Source organism: Equus quagga, chromosome 7 (assembly GCF_021613505.1).
Source record: "Equus quagga isolate Etosha38 chromosome 7, UCLA_HA_Equagga_1.0, whole genome shotgun sequence".
Classification (NCBI taxonomy): Eukaryota; Metazoa; Chordata; class Mammalia; order Perissodactyla; family Equidae; genus Equus; species Equus quagga.
In genome coordinates this window covers 133,073,805-133,096,563 of record NC_060273.1, presented here as the reverse complement: position 1 = coordinate 133,096,563, position 22,759 = coordinate 133,073,805, and the positions used below count along the sequence as shown (strand labels likewise).

The 22,759-nt window shown below is 38.2% G+C and overlaps 1 protein-coding gene across 4 annotated transcripts in view; it reads left to right on the top strand.

The window, feature by feature from the left end:
* The window catches only part of TNPO1 (transportin 1), a 90,023-nt gene that overhangs the window by 47,104 nt on the left and 20,160 nt on the right, over positions 1-22,759 (top strand). For all 4 annotated transcript variants that reach the window (XM_046668655.1, XM_046668654.1, XM_046668656.1 and 1 more), the window contains 8 exons: positions 3,610-3,691; positions 5,981-6,103; positions 8,034-8,152; positions 15,343-15,403; positions 15,946-16,114; positions 18,913-19,065; positions 20,003-20,228; positions 22,285-22,456. In XM_046668655.1, the coding sequence (XP_046524611.1) occupies positions 3,610-3,691; positions 5,981-6,103; positions 8,034-8,152; positions 15,343-15,403; positions 15,946-16,114; positions 18,913-19,065; positions 20,003-20,228; positions 22,285-22,456 (1,105 nt within the window). The remainder of the gene's footprint in view (positions 1-3,609; positions 3,692-5,980; positions 6,104-8,033; positions 8,153-15,342; positions 15,404-15,945; positions 16,115-18,912; positions 19,066-20,002; positions 20,229-22,284; positions 22,457-22,759) is intronic.

The window sequence follows — 22,759 nt, the reverse complement described above, 5'->3', positions numbered from 1 at the left end:
TACCCAACTGCATGGACTTGAGTGCATCAGCCATGACTCTCAGTTCAGAGCCCTTTGGGGCATACTTCAGGATCCCAAGCTGTATTCCACAAGATTATGGTGTCCAACAATGAGACCAGAGGAAATCGGGAATCTTTTTCTTGCTTAAATTCTCTATTTGGTTCTTACTCTTTTACCTACATTTAATTTTAATTACTTTTCATCTTAAGTGTTGTACTTTCATCTTACAGTGTTATACTCAGAATGGAAACTTAATAGATGTTTATTTGTGGTAGTGTCATACAAATAAATAACATTTTCAAAATAAACTGTCGCTCTCCCTGGCATAGTTGACTAGATAGAGGAGTTCGCAATCCCTAAGAAGTTTCCCCCTTTTAACGTTTCAACTAAAGTGATGCAAGAAAGCGTGATTGGCATAGTTCTCTTTACTTCTAAGAAATTCACTTTCTTGTAACTAATTCTCAGCCATTGAAAGAAAAACAGCAGAAAAATCCAAAAAACAATGGTTACACCATTGCTGGATATAAAAATTTCTTTTGTAGTTTTAATACATTTTTGTAGATGGTCATTTGTTTAAAACTTAACTAGGTAGAGTTCAGCGATACAGAAATGTATCTGTTCAGTGAGTGTTCGTTACTACTCATTTGAGACTGTGTTGTACATCCTGTTAAAATTACTCTTCATTTTAATGGATATTTGGGTAAATGACTATCTGCTGTGCACTGAATGTCTTCCATCTTTATATGGTTTATTCTACATTATTATTGAATACCTTATTAATACAGTTTAACTGGTGTTTACTATGTACCCCTAAAAGTGTTTTTCTCTCTCAAAATAACTGTTGAACTTCGGAAATATAGTTTTATCCATCACATGACTAAGCAATTTAAAAATCAGAGACATTTTATTTTCTTAATCATACTAGAGGTACACAAAATTGGGTTAGGATTCTTAGCACGTGACACGTTCTCATCATAACCTATTTCCGTTTGGTCTTTAGTTATTAGGGGGTTTTTTTAGTAATAAACACTGGAATCCACTACCAAGAACAAAAGCTAAGGACCTTGACAACAACCCGCCTCGAATCTGAACTTTATAACTTCCTTGCCATTTTTTAAAACACAATTTCATTGCATATATATGTAAAATGTGTGCATATATATATCTTTGTTTTTAACTTTATAGAAAGTATTATGCTGAATTTATGTTGGGTGACTTTTTAAATTTAATATCATGTTGCTCAGATTCATCCATATTGTGTCACCATAGCTCATTTCTGTTGACTGCTGTATACTATTCCTTTGCATAACAGTTACATGCGTTAGTCGTGTCCTCTCCCCCACCTTGGTCTTCAGTTTTTGCTGTTGTGGATAATGCTGCTGAAAACATTTGTAGGCTTGGCTTTTCTTGTCTATTTGTAAGAATCTCTCTTAGGAGGACATATAAAATCTTGGGAAGGAATTTCTGGGATGCAAGACACATGAATGAATAAATCAAAGAAATAACATCAAACTCTTTTCCAATTTGGTTACATCAATGTATACTCTTTATTAACAAAGCAAAAGGTTCTCTGGGTACACATACTTGGCATTCGGTATTGTCACACATTTTAATTTTTGCCAGTCACATTGATCTAAGATGGTATCCCTTTGTGGTCTTGATGGTTTGCTCTTCAGTCATTAATCATGTGGAACATCTCCTTTGTTGATTGGCTGTACATTGCGGTGCCTTTTTCTGTTCCTACTTTTTTCTAGTGCATAATCAGAGGAGGAGGTAGATAGGACAGATAATAGTAAATAAATAGCATAATTTCATCTTAAATTCTGTGGAGAAATAATGAGAATGGGGGGTTAGACAGTGATCAGAGGTATTTTTATAGGAGGTTCTCTGTGAAGGTAACGTTTGTGCAGAGACTGTGAGCAAAGTACTGCCTCAGTCCCACCTTCTCTGCCTTGCAGTTTCATTTTCCCAGTTGCAGTTACTCATGGTCATCTGCAGTCCAAAAGTATTTCATGGAAAATTCCAGAAATAAACAATTCATAGGTTTTAAATTTCCCTCCGTTCTGAGCAGCATGATGAAATCTCGCAGCGTCCTGCCCGGGACATGACTCATGCCTTTGTCTAGTATATCCACACTGTATACGCCACGATCCGCCCACCTGTTAGTCACTTAGTAGCCGTCTCAGTTATCAGATCGACTGTCGAGGTATCACGGTGCTCGTGTTGAAGTCACCCTTATTTTACTGAATAATGGCCCCAAAGCACAAGAGTCGTGGTGCTGGCAACTCAGATATGCCAAAGAGAAGCCGACAAGTGCTTTCTTTAAGTGAAAAGGTGAAAGTTTTGGACTTAATAAGAAAAAGAATCATATGCTGAGGCTGCTAGGATCTACGGTAACTTTTATTGCAGTATATTGTTATAATTGTTCTGTTTTATTATTACTGTTGCTAATCTCTAACTGTGCCTAATTTATAAATTAAACTTTATCATAGGTATGTATGTGTAGGAAAAAACATAATATAGAAAGGATTCGGTACTGTCCCCACTTTCAGGCATCCACTGGGGGTCTTGGAACATATCTCCCTTGGATAAGGGGAGACTACTGTAAACTAGCAAGTCTTTGAAAGATCAAAGCGAAAGAACATTTACAACAGGAACAGCAGGTACAGAGGCCCTGGAGTTAAGATCAAGCCTTTTAGAGTGACAGAAGAACACACTTTGTAGCATAGTTGGAAATGAAGATGGAGGGTTGGGAGTGGCCGCGTAACAGAGGAATGTCTAAGCCAGTAGTCAGCAAACTGTGACCCATGGGGCAAGATCCAGCCGTGAACGTTTGAGCTAAGAATGATTTTATATTTTACAAGGTTGTGTTTAAGTAGGGGAGGGAATGACGCTGTCATAGAGGTTTTATGTGGCCCACAAAGCTTGAAGTATTTACCATTTGACCTCTTGTAGAAAAAGTAGGTTATGTTTTATTGGAGCAATCTGAACAAGGATGTGATGTGATTGTATTCATGTGTGTCAAACAGGTTGTAGTGGGGTTTGGCACACCGGAAGTTAGGAAATGAGTTAGAACCAGTTGGGATAATCCTGGTGGGAGATCACAGTGGAACGAGGGGGGACCTGGAGGTAGTGAGAAGAATTGGATCATGGCTCTCTTTTTATAGGGAGTGCCATTAAGAATTGCTGTGGGATTGAATTGGGTATGTTGGAACACACAAACTATAGACTATTCCTCATTTTTAGTCTCAAGGAATGTATACCCATTATTTTTAAACCTGTAAGTATATAAAATAAATTCCCACATGCCCCCACTCTTCAGAGGTATCCACTGTTAAAAATGTGCCTATGTCCTTTCAGACACTTCTCACTTTCACAGAAGCACTGTCATATTGCCCAGCAACCCTCATTGTTCACTTAATATATCACTCACATTTTTTGTGTGAATACCTAGAGAAATTTGACTCATCTTTTTAGTGGGGTGAGTGTATGTGGCTATACACACACCATAATATTTTTTATGGAGGAATGTTTTAAGTTCTTGCCAATCTTTCGTAAATAGAAAAAAGCTACAATGACTGTATGTTAAATTTTAAATTTTGTTTCTAGGTCTCATGCTGTGGCATGTGTCAATCAGTTTATCATCAGTAGGACTCAAGCTCTGATGTTGCACATTGATTCTTTTATTGAGGTAAGATTTGTCGTCCCCTGCTTTGTTTTTGAGAAAGTTAGGAAATACTCATTAAATGTAGTTTTATAGCTATAATAATTTGTAATTATGAACTGTCAATATTTAGTTAAATTATTTCTGATAGTATTAAAATTAGGTACAGTATTGGCTTTGTAATTTTTAACTGAAAAGCACTTTTCCTCTGTTACTGAGTTTTCTGTTTGTATGGTGATACAAACATTGATTATGGAGTGTGTGTGTGTTTTTAATATCTTGACTATAAAAATTTCTGCTCCAATATACTATTCAAATTGCATATGGAAGTGAAACCTTCCAGCTCATTTGCAGTATTTGAAACATGAAACATTGGTAAGGTTGGATCAATTTAACCTGATAAAGAACCTAAAGGCACAGACTAAAAGGAAGGTCCTTCTATTTTTCCATTGGTTTCCGTTGTAAAAGGTGTCAGGGAAAAAATTGACTCCTAAATCTCAGCGTGCATTTTCTAAAGGCACTTTTAACTTGATAAAAGCAGAAAGACAACAAAAGGATAATTTTCTGGCCATAAATTTCTTTTCAAAACTTCTACCACTTGATAACAGCAATTGTGAAAGAATTGTTCCTTAAGCACTTTGCTTTATTTTCAACAAGTGAAATTGAATTAAGTAGTCCATTCCTTATCGTCTGTCCTTGAAAAAAGTCCTTCAGAGGCCATAACTGCTGGTATTTCTGTTAGGAAATATAAGAAAGGGGGAAAAAATGTCGTTTTTCTTCTTATCACTTAAATTGACAAGCTTCTTTCCGAGCATCTTTTACTAATGGACTACAAGTAGTGCCATTAGGATCCTCTACCATTTAAAAGTTGAAACCAAACGTGTCTTGAATGATTTTACTGAGTACCTACTGTGAGTCAGGCACTGTGCATGGTGCTAGGGATACATAAGTAAATTTTATGCCTCAAAATGTTTTCAGTCTGGTTTGGTATAGAGGGTAGTGCGTGGCTTGATGAGCAGTGCTAAGTGAGCACCTGGGATCCAAACTTGAAAACCGGGGCCACCAAAGCACAGCGTGCAGACTTAACCACTACGCCACCAGGCCGGCCCTGGGATTTTACTTATTTTTTTAAATGATCTTTTCACTGCTTTTAATGCATGGGTGTATGTTTGTGTGTGTGAATAAAGTAAAACCTCAGGAGTGAGATGGGGAACCTTATTACTTTTTCTTCTCACATCCCACTAGCATCCTCTACAAAGAGACAACTTGTTCTTGTAGTGGTGGCTTGTTAAAGTAGCGAAATGAGTGTGGAGTTATTTATGAGTCTGTGAAAACCAGATTCCGATCCCCAGCTGTCTAGCATGTTTCTGTCTGAACTTCCGTTTCTTTATCTGTAAAATTGAATAATAAATCTTGGGGTTGTGAAGATTAAACGAAATAGTCAGTTGTTCATGCTGAGATTTTTTTTTTTTTTTTTTTTTTTTACCTTGTAGGGAAACTTGTTAAGAATAGCATAAGATCGATTGCTGCTTATTTTTTCAGTTGACTTGGTAGACAGCAGCAGCTTAGGGTTACGTTGTCAGAAACCCGGTATATGTTTCCTAATTATTGATGCTTTTATAAAACTTGTACCTTAGGAATCAACTTAGGAATCAGAGTTGAGGAGCTGGCCTGGTGGCGCAGTGGTTAAGTTTGGGTGCTCCATTTCAGCGGCCTGGGGTTCGCCCATTCAGATCCTGGGTGCAGACCTATGCACTGCTTATCAAGCCGTGTTGTGGTGTCCGACATACAAAGTAGAAGAAGATGGGCACAAAAATTAGCTCAGGGCCAGTGTTCCTCAAACAAAAGGAGGAAGATTCGCAACAGATGTTAGCTCAGGGTCAATCTTCCTCACCAACAAAGAAAAGAATCTGGGTTGTTAGGAATAATTTCTTGACAGACAGTAATTTTGAAGGGTAAATCAAATGGTCTTTTAATGATTATCTCTACTTCTCGGTGAGCTGAACGAATGCCCCTGTGTCCTAATGACATGGTTTTATTCTCACAAACTAAAAATTACCTCAAAACACAACTGATCATACTCTATCAAAGAATGGCTTTAGATCGCTTACCAAAATCATAATTTTTGGAAATTATCCTACATTTAATTGCCTTACTTTATAACCTAATATTGTAGGCCAGTTTATTCAGTCTTTGTATTGTATCTTCTTAGGTTTCTTTAAATGTTACCACCTTGCAGATTACTGGTTATTATATATAAACCTTTCTAATATATTGGAATATTTTAACTACAAAAAAATATTTCTTGTGCAATAGAATCTCTTTGCATTGGCTGGTGATGAAGAACCAGAGGTACGAAAAAACGTGTGCCGAGCACTTGTGATGTTGCTTGAAGTGCGAATGGACCGCCTGCTTCCTCACATGCATAATATAGTCGAGGTAACACAGGCAGTTTAAAGGCCTGCTCCTTGTTGTTCCCCCAAGAAAAATCCTGGGCACAAAGTTTACGATGTGAAACCGCTGTTTTCCAATTTATTTAACACATAACTATAAAAAATAGGATTGTCATAAGATTAGAAATTATCTTTATGATGATTTTTCTTTGATGAGATTTAAGATGTTAAAGAGGGGAGAACTTGTTTAAAGGAGTAGATAGCTTTTAACCAGGATAACTAGGAAATATTTAGATTGTGTTTTTTAGATATGGGTTAGGCTAAATGATCCATAAAACTGGTAGATTAAGTGGCGTGTTCTTGTGTCACTGGAGTTTAGAATTTAAACAGTTGTTTTCTAACCATTCCTGGTAAAATTGATCTGATGAACTTGTGATTTATGGTCCCAATGAGATTTCTGAGTAGAAAATACGTAACCATTATAGTTAGTTCCAGCAAACCATTTAGATTTTAAAAGGCCCTCTTTCAATCTCCATGCAATTAAAATAACTTTACTAGGAAATTCTAAGTACATTGATCACTGTTTAGCCATTTTTAAAGGAAGGAATACATGATAACAAGGTATAATTATTATTAAAACAAAATAATTTGGGCAGTGCTCAGTACTGCTTGCATCAGACTCTGCCACCTGGCTTGCCTGTTACTGGATGTAGTTGTACATGAGTGATATATGGCTTTGCAAGTGTATTAAATAGGACGTTATCTAGGTCCTCCCTTTCCCTTCCAGAAGGCCATCTGGTGTGGAGAGGGAAGGTCTTTTCCTAAAGGATGGGATCTAAAACCTGGGAGAAGAGAGTTAGCACCTATAATGTGCAGCAGCTCTCATTCTAATACCTTAGCAAGGATAATTCTAGAGATGAGGAGATGTAGCAGCATGAGATGGGGATAAGTGACGTTTTCTCTGATGAGCCTCTTCTCTCTGTGAAGTGTTTTGAAGAGTCAGCTGGAGCTGGTTGAAAGTTTAGCAGGAGAGATTAGAGTTACCCAGAGAGTTACAGCCATTTTATCATTTGCTGGGGCCGTGTCACAGCTGGGAAGCCTGATTTATAATGCTGCAGTTCTTCAGCAGTGCTCAGCTTAGTAGTGGGACATGGTGTGGATGTGATAGCAGCTGGCCTGTCACAATGTTGTGTCGTCATACTTTGTCATGTGAGATGTTTCAGTTAGGCAGAGGATGGGTACGAAGAATTCGTCCGTTGACCCCAATTCCAGTCTAAGGTACATTGGGAAATTACACACGTCCCTTTGACAAATATAGTTTTGTTTTTGTGTGTAAGGGCTTTTTTAAAGGAGGGTAGACACTATGTCTTTGGATAGATTGGGGAATCAGATGTTCCTCCAACAAAGAATGAATTTTGCTTGGTATGTTAGAGGACATGATAGGCCTGTTTTGTTGGAAACTACAGATTAGAGTTGCATTACAAAATGTCACTACTTTGCAAATTAAAAAAAAATTAACTTTTGTAATTGTATATGTCAGTATCTCTCTAAATATGTGAAAGTATATCCATTACAAGAGACAGTTGAGTGGTTATGTTGTAAAAAAGATTCTTCATTTTAAGAAAGGTATTAGGGAGTTTTTTACTTTTAATGTTTCTGAGAAGACTTAATGTTTGATTATTAATACATTTTAAACATCTCAGTGGTTTTATGAAACGAAGTACACCTGTATGGGAGCAGGTAAACAACACGTGTTGAATACTTTTCGTTAGGCAGAGTTGTAAAGCGGTAGTTCTAAGTGTGCGTGCGTGTTGGAGCTGACTAGGAAACTTGTTTCAAGTCCAGAGCCTGGGTTGAGAACCACTCTGAAGTGCAAGGCCATGGCAGAGGACCCTTATCTTGCTGAAATGGGATTAGGTTTGTTTTGATTGTATGATTTGAATAGATTAATTTTAACTGTAAACTTTTGTTTACAGTACATGCTACAGAGGACCCAAGATCAAGATGAAAATGTGGCTTTGGAAGCCTGTGAATTTTGGCTCACTTTGGCTGAGCAACCAATATGCAAAGATGTACTCGTGAGGCATCTTCCTAAGTAAGTGTTTCTTCTTATGGATGCTACCTTTGTTCTTAAATTTAACAGTGATTTTTCATTTTTATATTTTTAGGTTGCATTCTTCTGCCACCAGGGACTGAAGTTCTGAAGAAGTCAGACTTAATTTTACTGTTGGCAGAAGTAGAGAGAGTTTTCAAGAAGCAATTACATTTAATTATGTGAGGATGGTTTATTCTAAATCATAATTAATTTTGGGTAATTCATGACACAGCTCCTTTTTTTAATAATCCTTATAGTTTGACCATGGACTCTGGTCGGGATTTTTTCTGAAAAAAATCATTTCCTGCTAGTTGTGATGCTCTGAAATTTTGGTTAATCTATTGTTAATCCTATTTTTAACCCAGTGAATGCTGTTAAATCAGGTTTTTGTTTTGCTGAGGAAGACTCACTCTGAGCTAACATCTGTTGCCAATTTTCCTGTATTTTGTATGTGAGCCACTGCCACGGCATGGCCACTGATAGGCGAGTGGTGTAGATCTGTGCCCAGGGACTGAACCTGGGCCGCCGAAGCGCCATGTGCTGGCCTTGCCCAATAGGCTGCTGGGGCTGGCCCCAGTTATTTTTTTAAATAATGTTTTTTCCAGTTTTGTAGAGCTATAATTGACCTAAAACATGGTATTAGTTTGGTATCTACAGCATAATAATTTGATATATGTATTTGAAAAGTAATGCTTACTTTCTTTTGAAAATAAAGTAATACAGGCTTGTGGTAGAAAATTAAAATGCAGAGAACTTAAAATCTCCTAGATTTTCACCACCCTGAGTATTCACTGTTAGTATTTTTGATGTGTTGTCTTTTAATGTTCGTTTTCCCTTGTGTTGGTACCGTATACCAAATACCGTGTTTTCAGGGTGTTTTTAAACTTGGTAGTATGTAGAGCATTTAACATGGCGTCTACCTATAGTTAGTGCTGAAATGTTTGGTTACACTCTTTTCAGTTATTGTAGCTTGTGTGCTGTCTGAATCATAAATAATCCTGGAGTGAGCATCTTTCTTTGTCCGTAAGTGGTGGTTTCTTTTAGGTGGAATTCCTGGAAGTGATTTTTACCAAGCTCCTAGGGTCTGAGCATTTTAAAGCTTCTTCGTAAATATTCCAAATTGTTCTCTAGTGAAGTTATGCCACTTTACACCCCACCAGCAGTGTCCTGTCACATCTTTTGCCAGCCATTAGTTATAATTTCTCTAATCTTACCAAAATGGATAAGCAAAAAACAAAACCATTTGTTTTTTTTTTTTTAGTTTTTTTTTTATTGAGTTATTGATAGGTTACAATCTTGTGAAATTTCAATTGTACATTAATGTTTGTCACTCATATTGTAGGTGCACCACTTCACCCTTTGTGCCCACTCCCCACCCCACCTTTCCCCTGGTATCCACTAAACTGTTCTTGGTCCATAGTTTTAAATTCCTCATATGAGTGGAGTCATACACAGATTATCTTTCTCTCGCTGGCTTATTTCACTTAACATAATTCTCTCAAGGTCCATCCATGTTATTGCAAATGGAATGATTTTGTTCTGTTTTGCAGCTGAGTAGTATTCCATTGTATATATGTACCACATCTTCTTTATCCATTCGTCTGTTGCTGGACACTTAGGTTGCTTCCACGTCTTGGCTATTGTAAACAATGCTGCAATAAACATTGGGGTGCACAGGACTTTTGGGATTGCTGACTTCAGGCTCTTTGGATAAATACCCAATAGTGGGATGGCTGGATCGTATGGTAGTTCTATTTTTAGTTTTTTGAGGACTCTCCATACTGTTTTCCATAGTGGCTGCACCAGTTTGCATTCCCACCAGCAGTGTATGAGGGTTCCTTTTTCTCTGCAACCTCTCCAACATTTGTTGCTATTAGTTTTAGATATTTTTGTCATTCTAACGGGTGTAAGGTGATATCTTAGTGTAGTTTTGATTTGCATTTCCCTGATGATCAGCGATGATGAGCATCTTTTCATGTGCCTATTGGCCATCAGTATATCTTCTCTGGAGAAATGTCTGTTCATGTCTCCAGCCCATTTTTTGATTGGGTTGTTTGATGTTTTGTGGTTGAGTTGCGAGAGTTCTTTATATATTATGGATATTAAGCCTTTGTCAGATATATGACTTGCAAATATTTTTTCCCAGTTAGTGGGTTGTTTTTTTGTTTCAATCCTGTTTTCATTTGCCTTGAAGAAGCTCTTTAATCTGATGAAGTCCCATTTGTTTATTCTTTCTATTGTTTCCCTTCTCTGAGAAGGCATGGTGTCCGAAAAGATCCTTTTAATACTGATGTCAAAGAGTGTACTGCCTACGTTTTCTTCCAGAAGCCTTATGGTTTCAGGTCTCGCCTTTAGGTCTTTAATCCATTTTGAGTTTATTTTGGTGAATGGTGAAAAAGAATGGTCAATTTTCATTCTGTTACATGTGGCTTTCCAGTTTTCCCAGCACCATTTGTTGAAAAGACTTTCTTTTCTCCATTGTATGCCCTCATCTCCTTTGTCAAAGATAAGCTGTGCATAGATGTGTGGTTTTATTTCTGGGCTTTCAATTCTGTTCCATTGATCTGTGCACCTGTTTTTGTACCAGTACCATGCTGTTTTGATTACTGTAGCTTTGTAGTATGCAAAACCATTTGTTTTAATATATTGTCGTGTTAGTGGAGTCATATTTTTTTCAGATGTTTACGGTACTTGGATGTTCTCGTTTTCATATAGGCGAGTTCTTTTTCTTTTCTCACTAGGAAAGCAACAATTCCATCTATGTTTTATTCCAGCCAATCTGGAATTTATTTGGGAGTAAAGTGAAAGGTGATGTGCTAAATGGATTTTTTCCTTCAGGAAGTCAATGTATTGATTTTTCTTCGTTTTCGCCCTAACTTGTGATGTCGCTTTTATGATATGCTTGTTTCTTACTATAGGATCGTATCATTCTAAAAATCCTATAAAGAGATGTTAATTCTTATAAAAACTAAAGAGATTTTATTAATGAAAACCCAAGCTATAACATTAGGAGATAATTACCGATAGTACACAATTACAGCTAGATGCTCCAACTCTGTCATTAGACTAATAAAATCTAAACGTCCTTGGAGCAGGTGGGAACTTGGTAGCAGGCTGGAAAATCAGCACTTCCCTTTTTGCTGTGCTGATTAATTAGTGCAAACATTGTAAACAGCTCAGTGCCAGCATAGCTGGGTTTGATTTATATATCTTCCAGACCACTCTTTGGGAACCATTTTTATATAAAACAAGGCTGCTTTTATTTCAGTTGAAATAACGCATTGTGAAGATGGGAAAATATCAGCATGTATCTGATGCTGACATAAAAAAAAATGTGATAAAAGAGCTTGTTTTTCCAAATAGCTCTGTTAACCAGACTCTTGTTTAGGATGAGCAAAAAAGGTTTGCCTGGGCATCAAAATTGTATATATAATGAGATCGCTCTTCTTTATATGGACTCACAAAGACAGTACTCATGTGACAAGGGATGACATTAAATTCTTTTTTCTGTTTCTGGGCTGTATAGTCTGCTCTGTTTTTTTTTAAGCAGTAGTATACTCTTAATTATTGAACATTTAATAATGTTTTTTGCTACCTGGTAAAGCAGGTCTTCATTTCCTTTCTCTTTTTCCTCCAAAATTATTTTTACTTTTTTCCACCTTTATTCTTGTACATTGATAGCTCCTGGGCCTGTAATTCATGTAGAACAATTAACCCAATGCCCAGCACATATGTAAGTATTGAGTAAACATTCATCGTTGGTATTAACGTTATTGCCCTTCCGTGATGTGGCATAGAAAGTTCTTATTTTCAGTGGCTACCTTAGGCTTCAGGAGAATGATTCTTAACAGTTAGACCTCTTCAAAGATATAGTCTGCCTTGCATGACTGGAATTCAGCAGACACACGCCATCTTGCCACATGGTCACAGTTAACTCCCGCATCTCTTCCCAGCCTCATTTTCTTACTTGCCCAGCTGTTTGGGTCCTTATTTCCTGCACATCTACTTTTATTCTCTCTCTGGCACAGACATTGTGATCCACACATGAACTGCACTGAGCATCAGCCTCCAGCTGCCCTGCATCTCCCCTGCTCTGGATTAATTGAACTCTCTTTGCTTCTTGTGCAATCCTGCTGGGAAAAGCTGCCTTGCTGGGAGGATTGATGGCCGTAGCACCCATGGCCGTCAGCGCCGAGTGGACCTTCACACCGTCCGCCAGTTTGTTTTGTTCCAGATCAGCTTTTGTCTTCCATTCGCCAGAGCAGCTGTTTCAGACCCTTATCCCTCTTCTGACGTTCTCTTCATTCAGTGTGTGAGCACTTCTGTTTATAGGGGAAACAGGGCACCCTCCATCTTGCCCCAAAATTAACAGATATCTTTTCATGTGAGTTATCCTTTTCCTAACCAATCTATTTATGGTCTTGGATGGCATGATTTTTTCCTTATTCCAGGGACCTCACTCCATCAGGTAAGATGTATTCTCTCAACTTTCCCCCTCTGTTGCGTCTTCTCCATAACTTTTTAACTTGCTGCCATTTCTTCCATCTTAAAAAGATTCAGAGAACAGATGAGGCTCTGTCTTCACTTACCTCACCTCCTGTTTAGCTCTTCAGTACTTTATAGTCTGCCATCTGTCCTCAGCATTTCCCTGAAATTATCGACAAAGATCATAAATGATTTAACTATTGGTGATGCAGATGGACCTGGTTGTCCTACAAAATGCCTGTAGCTTACAAAATATGGTTCTATGTGTTATAAATTTTTTCTTGTTCTTTTTTTTTTGTGAGGAAGATTCATCCTGAGCTAACGTCTGTTGCCAATCTTCTTCCTTTTTTTTGCTTGAGGAAGATTAGCCCCAAACTAACATCCATGCCAGTTCTCTAATTTGTATGTGGGATGCCTCCACAGCATGGCTGGTCTGCACCTGGGATCTGAACCCACGAACCCCAGCCCTGAAGCAAAGTGTGCAGAACTTTAACCACTCAGCCATCAGGCTGGTCCCACTATGTATTATACGTTTTATTTAGTTATGTTATACTATCTAAATGTTAAATTACTATTTCTCTTTTAGAATTTAGAAGGACTTTGAGTGTGGAAGTTTGGCTGGCTCACATTTTTACATCTATCCAGGGGATTTTAAATCCCACTGCTTCTGTTTCCCTGTTAGTAGTCCTTTAATTAACGAAGGCTAGCAAAATTATCTCGTTGATAGAAGAGTTGTGCTAAGAATTGGTTTCACACCTATTTATTAAGTTGACGTTAGAGCATGTAACTGAAGTAGGGCCTCAACAAAGGCTGAAGACAGTGTAGGCAGTGAGAGTTTCTTGTGTCCGGTGTAGGGAAAGAATTATCTTTGGAGTCAGGCCCAACTGGTATTGAATTCTGACTCTCCCATTCACTTAAAGCTTATGACCTTGTGGAGATAATGTAACCTCCCTGAGCTTGAGTTTACTCCTCTGTAAAATGGGGATCACTAGATTAGAAGGAAGGAGCCTGTTGATCAGCCCACAGCTGGCACTCTGAGCCTGAGTTTCTTTTGCCTCTTCATACTTCCACTCTTTTCCCAGGACAGTTAAAGGTAGAATTTGGAAGCAGAGGACTGTGGACTTTGTTAAACGTTTACAAAGTGTTCTGGTACCTTTTGTCCTCAGTAGACTCTTCCATGTGTGTTTGATGGGCCAGTGAGAAAAAAATTACCAAAGCTTAAAATTATTACAGCCACAAGAGGAACTGAAGTTAGTGTTTTGACCTCTATTTATGTGTTTTGATAAGTATTTTTTTTTAACTAGACATCATAAGTATTCCAGTATACCTGGAATTCCATGTTTACAGACATTGTGGCTCAGCTTTTTAATGACTACATAATGCTTTAGATTGGCTATGATATGCTGGTTTATTTAACTATTTTCTTACTGGAAATTTAAGTTGCTCTTAATTTCTTAAGAAACTGAAATTTGAATTCCCTGACTTTTTCTCAAAGGTTATAATAACCTTGTCCATAGAGCTCTTTTTTTCTTTTTGATAAATTCCTTTAGACTTACTGTGTTGTTACATTTTAAACGCTGGCATCTCTTTTACTAAAAGGAATACAAATACTGAATGCGGGCTCATTGTAAAAATGTCACACCATTTGGAAATAAAAGAGAAGTTTTGTCTTTTATTAGCCTACTCACTGCCCTCTCCAAAGATACCAGTTTATTGTATATCCTTCCTAGATAGTCTGTGTAATCTCAGTATTTTTTAACTCAAATGGAAATGTGCTATATGTGTTTTACACCTAGGTTGTTGGTTTTTGGTTTGGGTTTTTTTTTTAACTTAGCCAAGCCCTAAATGATGAACATTTAGACTGTTTCCAGTATTTTTGTTATTTTTTCACGGTCTTTTAAAATTGGGAATGTTGGGGCCGGCCCCATGGCTGAGTGGTTACGTTCACACGCTCTGCTTTGGTGGCCCAGGGTTTCGCCGGTTCGGATCCTGGGGGGCGGACATGGCACTGCTCATCAAGCCATGCTGAGGCGGCATCCCACATGCCACAACCAGAAGGACCCACAACTAAAAATAGACAAAAATGTACCAGGGGGCTTTGGGGAGAAAAAGGAAAAATAAAGTCTTTAAAAAAAAAAAATGGGGATGTTTGTTAGTATATTTTGCATAAATTCTTAGGGGAGAAATTGCTGGGTTTTTGTTATTGTTTTTATTTCTAAGCACTATATATATATATTTTTTAAAGATTTTATTTTTCCTTTTTCTCCCCAAATCCCCCCAGTACATAGTTGTGTATTTTTAGTTGTGGGTCCTTCTGGTTGTGGGATGTGGGATGCCGCCTCAGCATGGCTTGATGAGCAGTGCCATGTCCGCCCCCCAGAATCTGAACCGGCGAAACCCTGGGCCACCGAAGGGGAGCGTGCAAACCTAACCACTCAGCCACGGGGCCAGACCCCGTAAGCACTATTGACAAGCTATCATATTCCCACTAAGATTCCATCCATGAAGTCTGTGCCTGAATATATAAAAGGCCTGAGATGCATGTCAGGAGTACTCATCATGTGAGAAGGGCAGACATCACAGAATATGCGCCAAGACCCGTGTTGGCTGAGGTTGTGTCCTCATATTACTAGTATACATATGGTTGTTAAGACTTTTTAATAACTGTGTTGAGATCTCTGTTTCATGAATTCCTTTCCCTCTAGGTTGATTCCTGTGTTAGTGAATGGCATGAAGTACTCAGATATAGATATTATTCTGCTTAAGGTAAGGAAGGTTTTCTGTGAACAGAGATTATTTTTATTGACTGAGTAAATCTTTGAATTTGACTAGTAGAACATCCATTTAGAATAGACTATGTCAATAAGCTTTCCGTTGTATATTCTGTGCTACAGAGTTCAAAGACAGAAGCAAACAATGGATTTGGGTGGAAATTGATCCAGCTTAATTGGAATTAAGTGGTGACCCTAGTAGACTTAGCTTTAATTTTCTGTTGATTCAGATTACCTAGAGTTTATTTTAAAAGATCTTGTAAATATGCTCTGAATTTGATTCGGGTGCTCTGGATCATACCAGCTGGTGGTAGGCAATCTAATGCAATTGAAGTACCCGTCACCTGACAGGTGTTATGATAGTCTTTTCTTCCCTTCACAGGAACTGTTCTCTGCACAGGGAGTGGTTCTTATTGAAGGAGTAGGCTTCAAAATCCTGTGCATGACCCCATCTCTGGATATTCTGATTCTTTTACTCATGTGCCTATTATTAGCTTAAAATGAATAACACCAAAATTTTCCCTTTTGAAAAAACAGGGTGATGTTGAAGAAGATGAAACGATTCCTGATAGTGAACAGGATATAAGGCCACGTTTTCATCGATCAAGGACAGTGGCTCAGCAGCATGATGAAGATGGAATTGAAGAGGAAGATGATGATGACGATGAAATTGATGATGACGATACAATTTCTGACTGGAATCTAAGTAAGCCAGAGAGGGAAAAGCAGAGTTGTCTGCTTTGATAACAGTATTATCAAGAAATAATTCACGTATCATACAATTCACCCATTAAAGGGTACCATTCAGTGGTTTTTAGCATATTCACAGAGTGGTGCAACCATCACCACAATGAATTTTGGAACTTTTCTGTCACCCCAAAAAGAAACCGCATCCCCATTGCAGTCACTCCTCATTTTCTGCAAGTCCCCCAGCCCCAAGCAACTACCAGCCTGTGTTCTCTCTCTCTAGGTTTGCCTGTTCTAGACTTGCCCTATAAATGGAATCCTATAGTGTGAGGTCCTCTGTGACTGTCTTCTTTCACTTCGCACGTTTTCAAGATTCATCCATGTAGTAGCATATTTCAAGACTTCACTCCTTTTTATTATGGAAAAATAATCCATTGTATGTGTAGAGCACATCTTATTTATCCATTCGTCAGTTGATGGACATTTTGTTGTTTCTCCCTTTGGGCTGTTGTGAGCAAAGATGCTGTGAACTTTTGTATAAAGTTTTAAGTGTAGATGTATGTTTTCACTGGGTCATATGGTAACTGTTTAACCTTTTGAGGAACTGACAGACTGTTTTCCGAAGTGGCTGTACCACTTACTTTCCCACCAGCAGTGTCTGAGGGTCCCTGTTTGTCTGCATCCTTGCCAACACTTGTCTGTCTTTTTATTACAGCTCTTCTAGTGGGTGTGAAGTGGTATCTTACTGTGGTCTTGGTTTGCATTTTCCTGGTGGGCTTTTCTTATGTTTAATCTTCATTATATTCCTTAAGAAGACTTCTTACCTCAAACTCCTGTTTCTCAAAAGACTATCTATTGTTTGATACTATAAAATAGAAACATTGGCCACAAGCTTTTCCTGTTTTCCTAACATAAACTCATTTTTTGTGATAATTTGCATGACAATTAGCTGATTATCATGGATAATTCTAAAATAATATAAATTGCTTTGTCATATTAAACTTACAAAATATGCTTTTTTAAATCTGTTAGCTTCCAACCTTTGCTGCAAATCCACATCATCTGTTGAGCCGGCATCCTAGGCTGCACTCTGATTAAATAACTCTGGGGAGGAACCGAGACACGTCTGTTTCACTTGCTTGCTTGCTGGTTTTTAAAGCTCTGCTGCTCTAGTTCAGGGTTTCTCAACCTCAGCATTATTGACATTTTAGGCCACGTAATTCTTTGTTGTGGTGGCTGTCCTGTACTTTGTAGGATGTTGAGCAGCATCCCTGACCTCTGCCTGGTAGGTGTCAGCATCACCCACACACACACAGTTGTGACCACCCACAGTGTCTCCATACATTGCCACATGTCCCCTGGAAAACACAATCACCCCTGTTGAGAACCACCACTGTAATTCAGAGTTGGGATTTCTAGGACCTGATGATGCGGTTAAGAACATAAATCATCAGCCTGGACTGTGTGGTTGGTTTGGTTAAATAGTGGTCATTCCTCTGTTGCCAGTTTAGCTTCCTATAACTAGCAATTGCTCAGAGTGCCTGATAGGCATTGCCCTGAGCCAGGGACTTTGTGCACATGCCACGTTTAATCTTTCCAGCAGCCTCACGTAGGTAAGGAAGCTACAGAGAGAAACTTGCCCATGGTTAGCACAGTCCTGTTGGCACGTCTAGTGTTGGAACCCAAATCTCACACAGGACGGGAACCCACAATCTTTACTGCTACACAAATTACCTTATGTGTACCTCAACTTTCATGTGGGCGGCAGGAGGGGTTTGTGATTACAATATAGGTAACTACCAAAGAAATAATGTACATTGAATTGGGGGAAAACTACTTCCTCTTTACGCCCCACCCATCTTTACATGTCCTTCCGTAAGTTTTTCTGCGCACATACAGACAAACACATGTGTATCTTCGTTTTTGGAAGGGAGGCTGACTTTGCAGATTGAAATCAGATTATATGTACTCTGCTGGCTCTTTTCCATGTATCATTTAACTAATTCTGTGTCTGCACATATAGATTCATTCTGTTTCATAGCAATCTATTCATTTGTAAGGATCTATTATACAGTATAACTGAGCCCCTTGTTGAGGAGTAAGCTGTTACTTCTGGCCAATGTAAAAGCTTTTTTTTTTTCCTAAGGATTTTGCTGTTGTCTACTAGTTTGTGACTAACCGTTTATTATGCCTAGTTCACATTGGGGGAAAAATTTGGATACTTATATTTTCGTTCTTTTCAATTTTTTTGTTCTTTTTAAATTAACAGTAAATGAAATCTGAATTGATGTATAATTCCATAGTTAATAGCTCCTTTGTCTGTAAAGAATGTTTTCGAGCTTATTTTATGCTTCATGTGCTGGTGGCTTTTGATCCATTTTATTTGCCTAACCCCCACCTAAGTCATTACATATTTGATTCTGAATGATCTACCACTAGGAATGTTAAGTAGAAATAATAAACGTACACATTGTGCTGTGGGATTTTAACAGTGGGCATTGTGTCCTAGAAGCATTAAATTGAGTGGAAAAGTATTGGTTTTAATTTTCTATATAGACAAAAGAATTCTCATATGACAGGCATGTACAGAATAGAGTATCTTTATAATAAGCTTGCTAATTGTAATTCTTGGTCATAAAAAAGTATTCTTGTTAATAGAATTTTTTTCATGTGACAGACTGCCTCCTCTTTAATTGAGTTCTTTGAAACTGCAGAGGTATGAATGAAGTGTACGTGCAACAGATACTCATTTTATGTATATATAACAAAATGATAATAGACGTTAATGTTATATTTTTGAATTAACTATTTCCTTAGGAAAATGTTCTGCTGCTGCCCTAGATGTTCTTGCAAATGTTTATCGTGATGAGCTTTTGCCACATATTCTGCCCCTTTTGAAAGAATTACTTTTTCATCATGAATGGGTTGTTAAAGAATCTGGCATCTTGGTTTTAGGAGCAATTGCTGAAGGTAAGTCGCAGTTACCTTTGAACTGTAGAGTTCTCAGTTGGCAGCGCTGTGGCCAGGCTGCTGTCAGGAATTGTTACTCTATAGGGAAAGACTGTTCGCTCTTGAATTCACACACCCCTTTGCTCTTCTGTTGCTGATGTGGGGTAGACAAGACTGATCCACGTTTACCTTTAAAAGACTGCTTGAATCTAAAAGCCATCTTAGGAGAAGTTTTTACTTTGAACCGGTTAGCTATTATTAATTAAAGAGCCGTAGGTTTACTTCTAACCCCAGTCAGATATTTTGCAAATGCTTCTGTTAAAGGGAACAGAATGAGAGGCCTCAGATGTCAGAAGCATCCCCATTGCTAAAAAAAAATAACTTTGTTCCATAGGTAAGTGTAAGAAACATGCTGAGTCAAGAGTGTCATCATCCTCTACAAAGGGTTGTTATTCTGTCCTGGCTGTATACCCCTGTGTACAAAAAACTGAAGTATCTTACAAGCATTTCTGAAAGCCATCAATTGTGTAGCAGACGTAAAATATGAGCTCCTAACCCTACTGGAAGATACATAGGGGCAATTAGCTCTATTTCAGTTGTTTTTTTTTTAAGAATTTCGGGGCATATTATTACAGCACAGTCATGCATCGCTTTACAGGAGGGACATGTTGTGAGAACTGCATCTTTGTGTGAACATCAGAGAGCGTACTTACGCAAACCTAGATGGGTACAGCCCACTACTCACCTAGACTCTAGGTCCTAATCTTATGGGACCACCATCGTATATGTGCTCCATCACTGATCAAACCGTCATTAGGCAGCACATAAGTGTATATTTGTTGCAGTGGAGATGATCTGGATATTTTTTTATGGATGCGTGTGTTGGTTTAGTATTTAACTGAAATAATTTTGTTTTAACCAAATTTTAGCACTTTCTGAAAGATTTATTTTTTTCTAGGTTGCATGCAAGGCATGATTCCATACCTGCCTGAGCTCATTCCTCACCTTATTCAGTGCCTCTCTGATAAAAAGGCTCTTGTGCGTTCCATAACGTGCTGGACTCTTAGCCGCTATGCACACTGGGTAGTCAGCCAACCCCCAGACACGTACCTGAAGCCATTAATGACAGAATTGCTAAAGCGTATCCTGGATAGCAACAAGAGAGTACAAGAAGCTGCCTGCAGGTGGGATGAATTCATAACAAAATGGGCATTGTGGGGGAAGAGAGTGGGTATTTCCATGAGAAACTAATTTCAGCCTTGTGGTGGAATGGTGGTATTAAATCATTGGTGGAGTTTTAGTACCTATAGTTTTCACATGAGGATTTTGTAAATCCAGGTGTGACTAACTATACATCAGTCTTCACTGGTTCTTCATTTTTTTCCACTCAGTGGCTATGATAATAGTAGAATTCTCTTTCACTCTAATTCACGCAGACATCCGGAGTGGTGATGACAAGGGTCCTACTCTTGCAGGAAGTAAGAAGTTTGAGCAGATTCCCATCACTGGTCTACAGTTAACTATCATTACTCCACAGAAGGTCCCATAGGGACTGTCGTCTGTCACTTAGTGCATCTGCTAGAGTAGCTGCTCTGGCCATTGTGTTCGAGGCTGTCTCTGTTTAGATGTCAGACCAGCAGTCAGTTTCATTACTACAGATATTCCGGTTTTCTGGAATAAACCTTTATGTTCTAAAAAGGGCCACTTTCATTTATAGCTCTTAATTTCTCAAATAGAATTGCTTTTACCATTGACTTGTTAATAGGAAGAAATCACTGTTGAAAAAGAGGAAAGTCAGTTTAAATGGAGTTGGACTTTACCAAGTCTGAAGCAAAGTATCTGGGAGAGTTCTGATTCTTAATGAGATGAAAGTTGAACAAGGGGGCTTTGGGGATTGATAGCACTGAATTTTTTTAAGTAGGAGGAGGATACAGATTATGTTTCGTTTCTTGCAGTTTATTCATTCAGCAAGTTTTTTTAGATCCCTACTAATTGCAAGGCATATACCAAAGCTGGGTTTACAGCCCCTGCCCTCTTGAGACTTACAGGCTAGTGGGGAATACTGAACAGCTATATAATTACAGTTAATGGCAAGTGCTGTGAAGGAAATGGTTCGCAATGCTAATGACCAGGAGTTTCATTAACAGTTGGCTTAAGCCTATCATTTTAGGAAATTCTCAACTGGGTAGAACAGAAAATAATACAAACCTTAATTTTAGAAATGAAGGGCCAGATATACCTTAGAGTCAGACGAGTTTAGGTCTAAATTGAAGTAACTGCACTGAGACTCTGGACCTTCTCCTTTCTTACACAGTTGTCCTAACAGACAAGCCTCACATAATGCAGATTTATAGTAACAGATGCACTGTGCACTCTAATGCATAGTGTAGGGCTTAGAGAAGCTTTTTTTTAACTTTATTGAGGAATAATTGACAAATATAATTGCGTATATTTAAAGTGTACCACGTGATCATTTGATATACATATATATGGTAGAAAAGTTACCAAGATCAGGATAGTTAACACATCCATCACCTCACATGGTTAACGCAGGTCACTCACTCTTGTGTGTGTGGTGAGAGTGCTTACGACCTCCTCTCAGCAACTCTTGAGTATTCAGTACCGAATTATTAACTGCAGTCTCCATGCTGCACCTTAGAGCCTCAGAAGTATTCTAATAACTGAAAATGTGTGCCCTTTGACCCACATCACCCCATGTCCCCCTCCCACTAGGAGAAACATGTGAGCGGTCGTGACACTGCTCTGTTCTTACACATCTCAAACACACTGTCAATGATGTTTCTACAGTTTTGTGACTGTTGGCATGCACCTGAAGGGCAAGGTGTACGTTAGAGTGTAGCATTTTCATTCTCATTTCACCAATCTGAAACGATCGCTGGAATGTAAGCCCCCTGGGAACAGGGACATCGTTTGTTCGTTGCTCTGTCCCCAACACTCTAATAAATAGTAAACACCAAATAAATGTGTTGAACGAATAAATATGAGTCAGCATCGTTTTAGTTTTAGATTTTACCAGTGTAGTTAAGCAGATGCCTATAGGTGACAGCCTTTTTGAAAGAAGTGGTAAGGAATGGGAAAGAAATAATAAAACTAAGCACCTAGTGTGCTGCGTGTAAAGTGTAAATAGATATTCTCTCAACTTAGTTTCCTATCTCTGTTATATTCTGTTCCTTTTCTGCAACAGTAATTTCCCTTTTTTTTTATTTTTAACAATTACAGTGCCTTTGCTACCCTGGAAGAGGAGGCTTGTACAGAACTTGTTCCTTACCTGGCTTACATACTTGATACGTTGGTCTTTGCGTTTAGTAAATACCAGCATAAGAACCTGCTCATTCTGTACGATGCCATAGGAACGTTAGCAGACTCAGTAGGACATCATTTAAACAAACCAGTAAGTATCTCTGATTAACTAGGATGAAAAAATATGTAGCATAGTCACAATCAGTAGGTTAACGTATATTCGGAAATTAAAATGTTTAGGGAGATATGGACACTTAGTGTTTGGTGCTTTAAGAATTTAGATCTTGAAAAGGCAGCAAGTGTAGTTATCTTTTATAAAGTATGAAAAAATAAATATGTGCTTCATGTGGAAATTATAGCAGCATCTCACATGAATGCACCAACATTTTTTATGGTGACTAAGGGAAAAGGGATGAAGACTTCATACTCTGGATTTCCCTCATTACTTTATTCC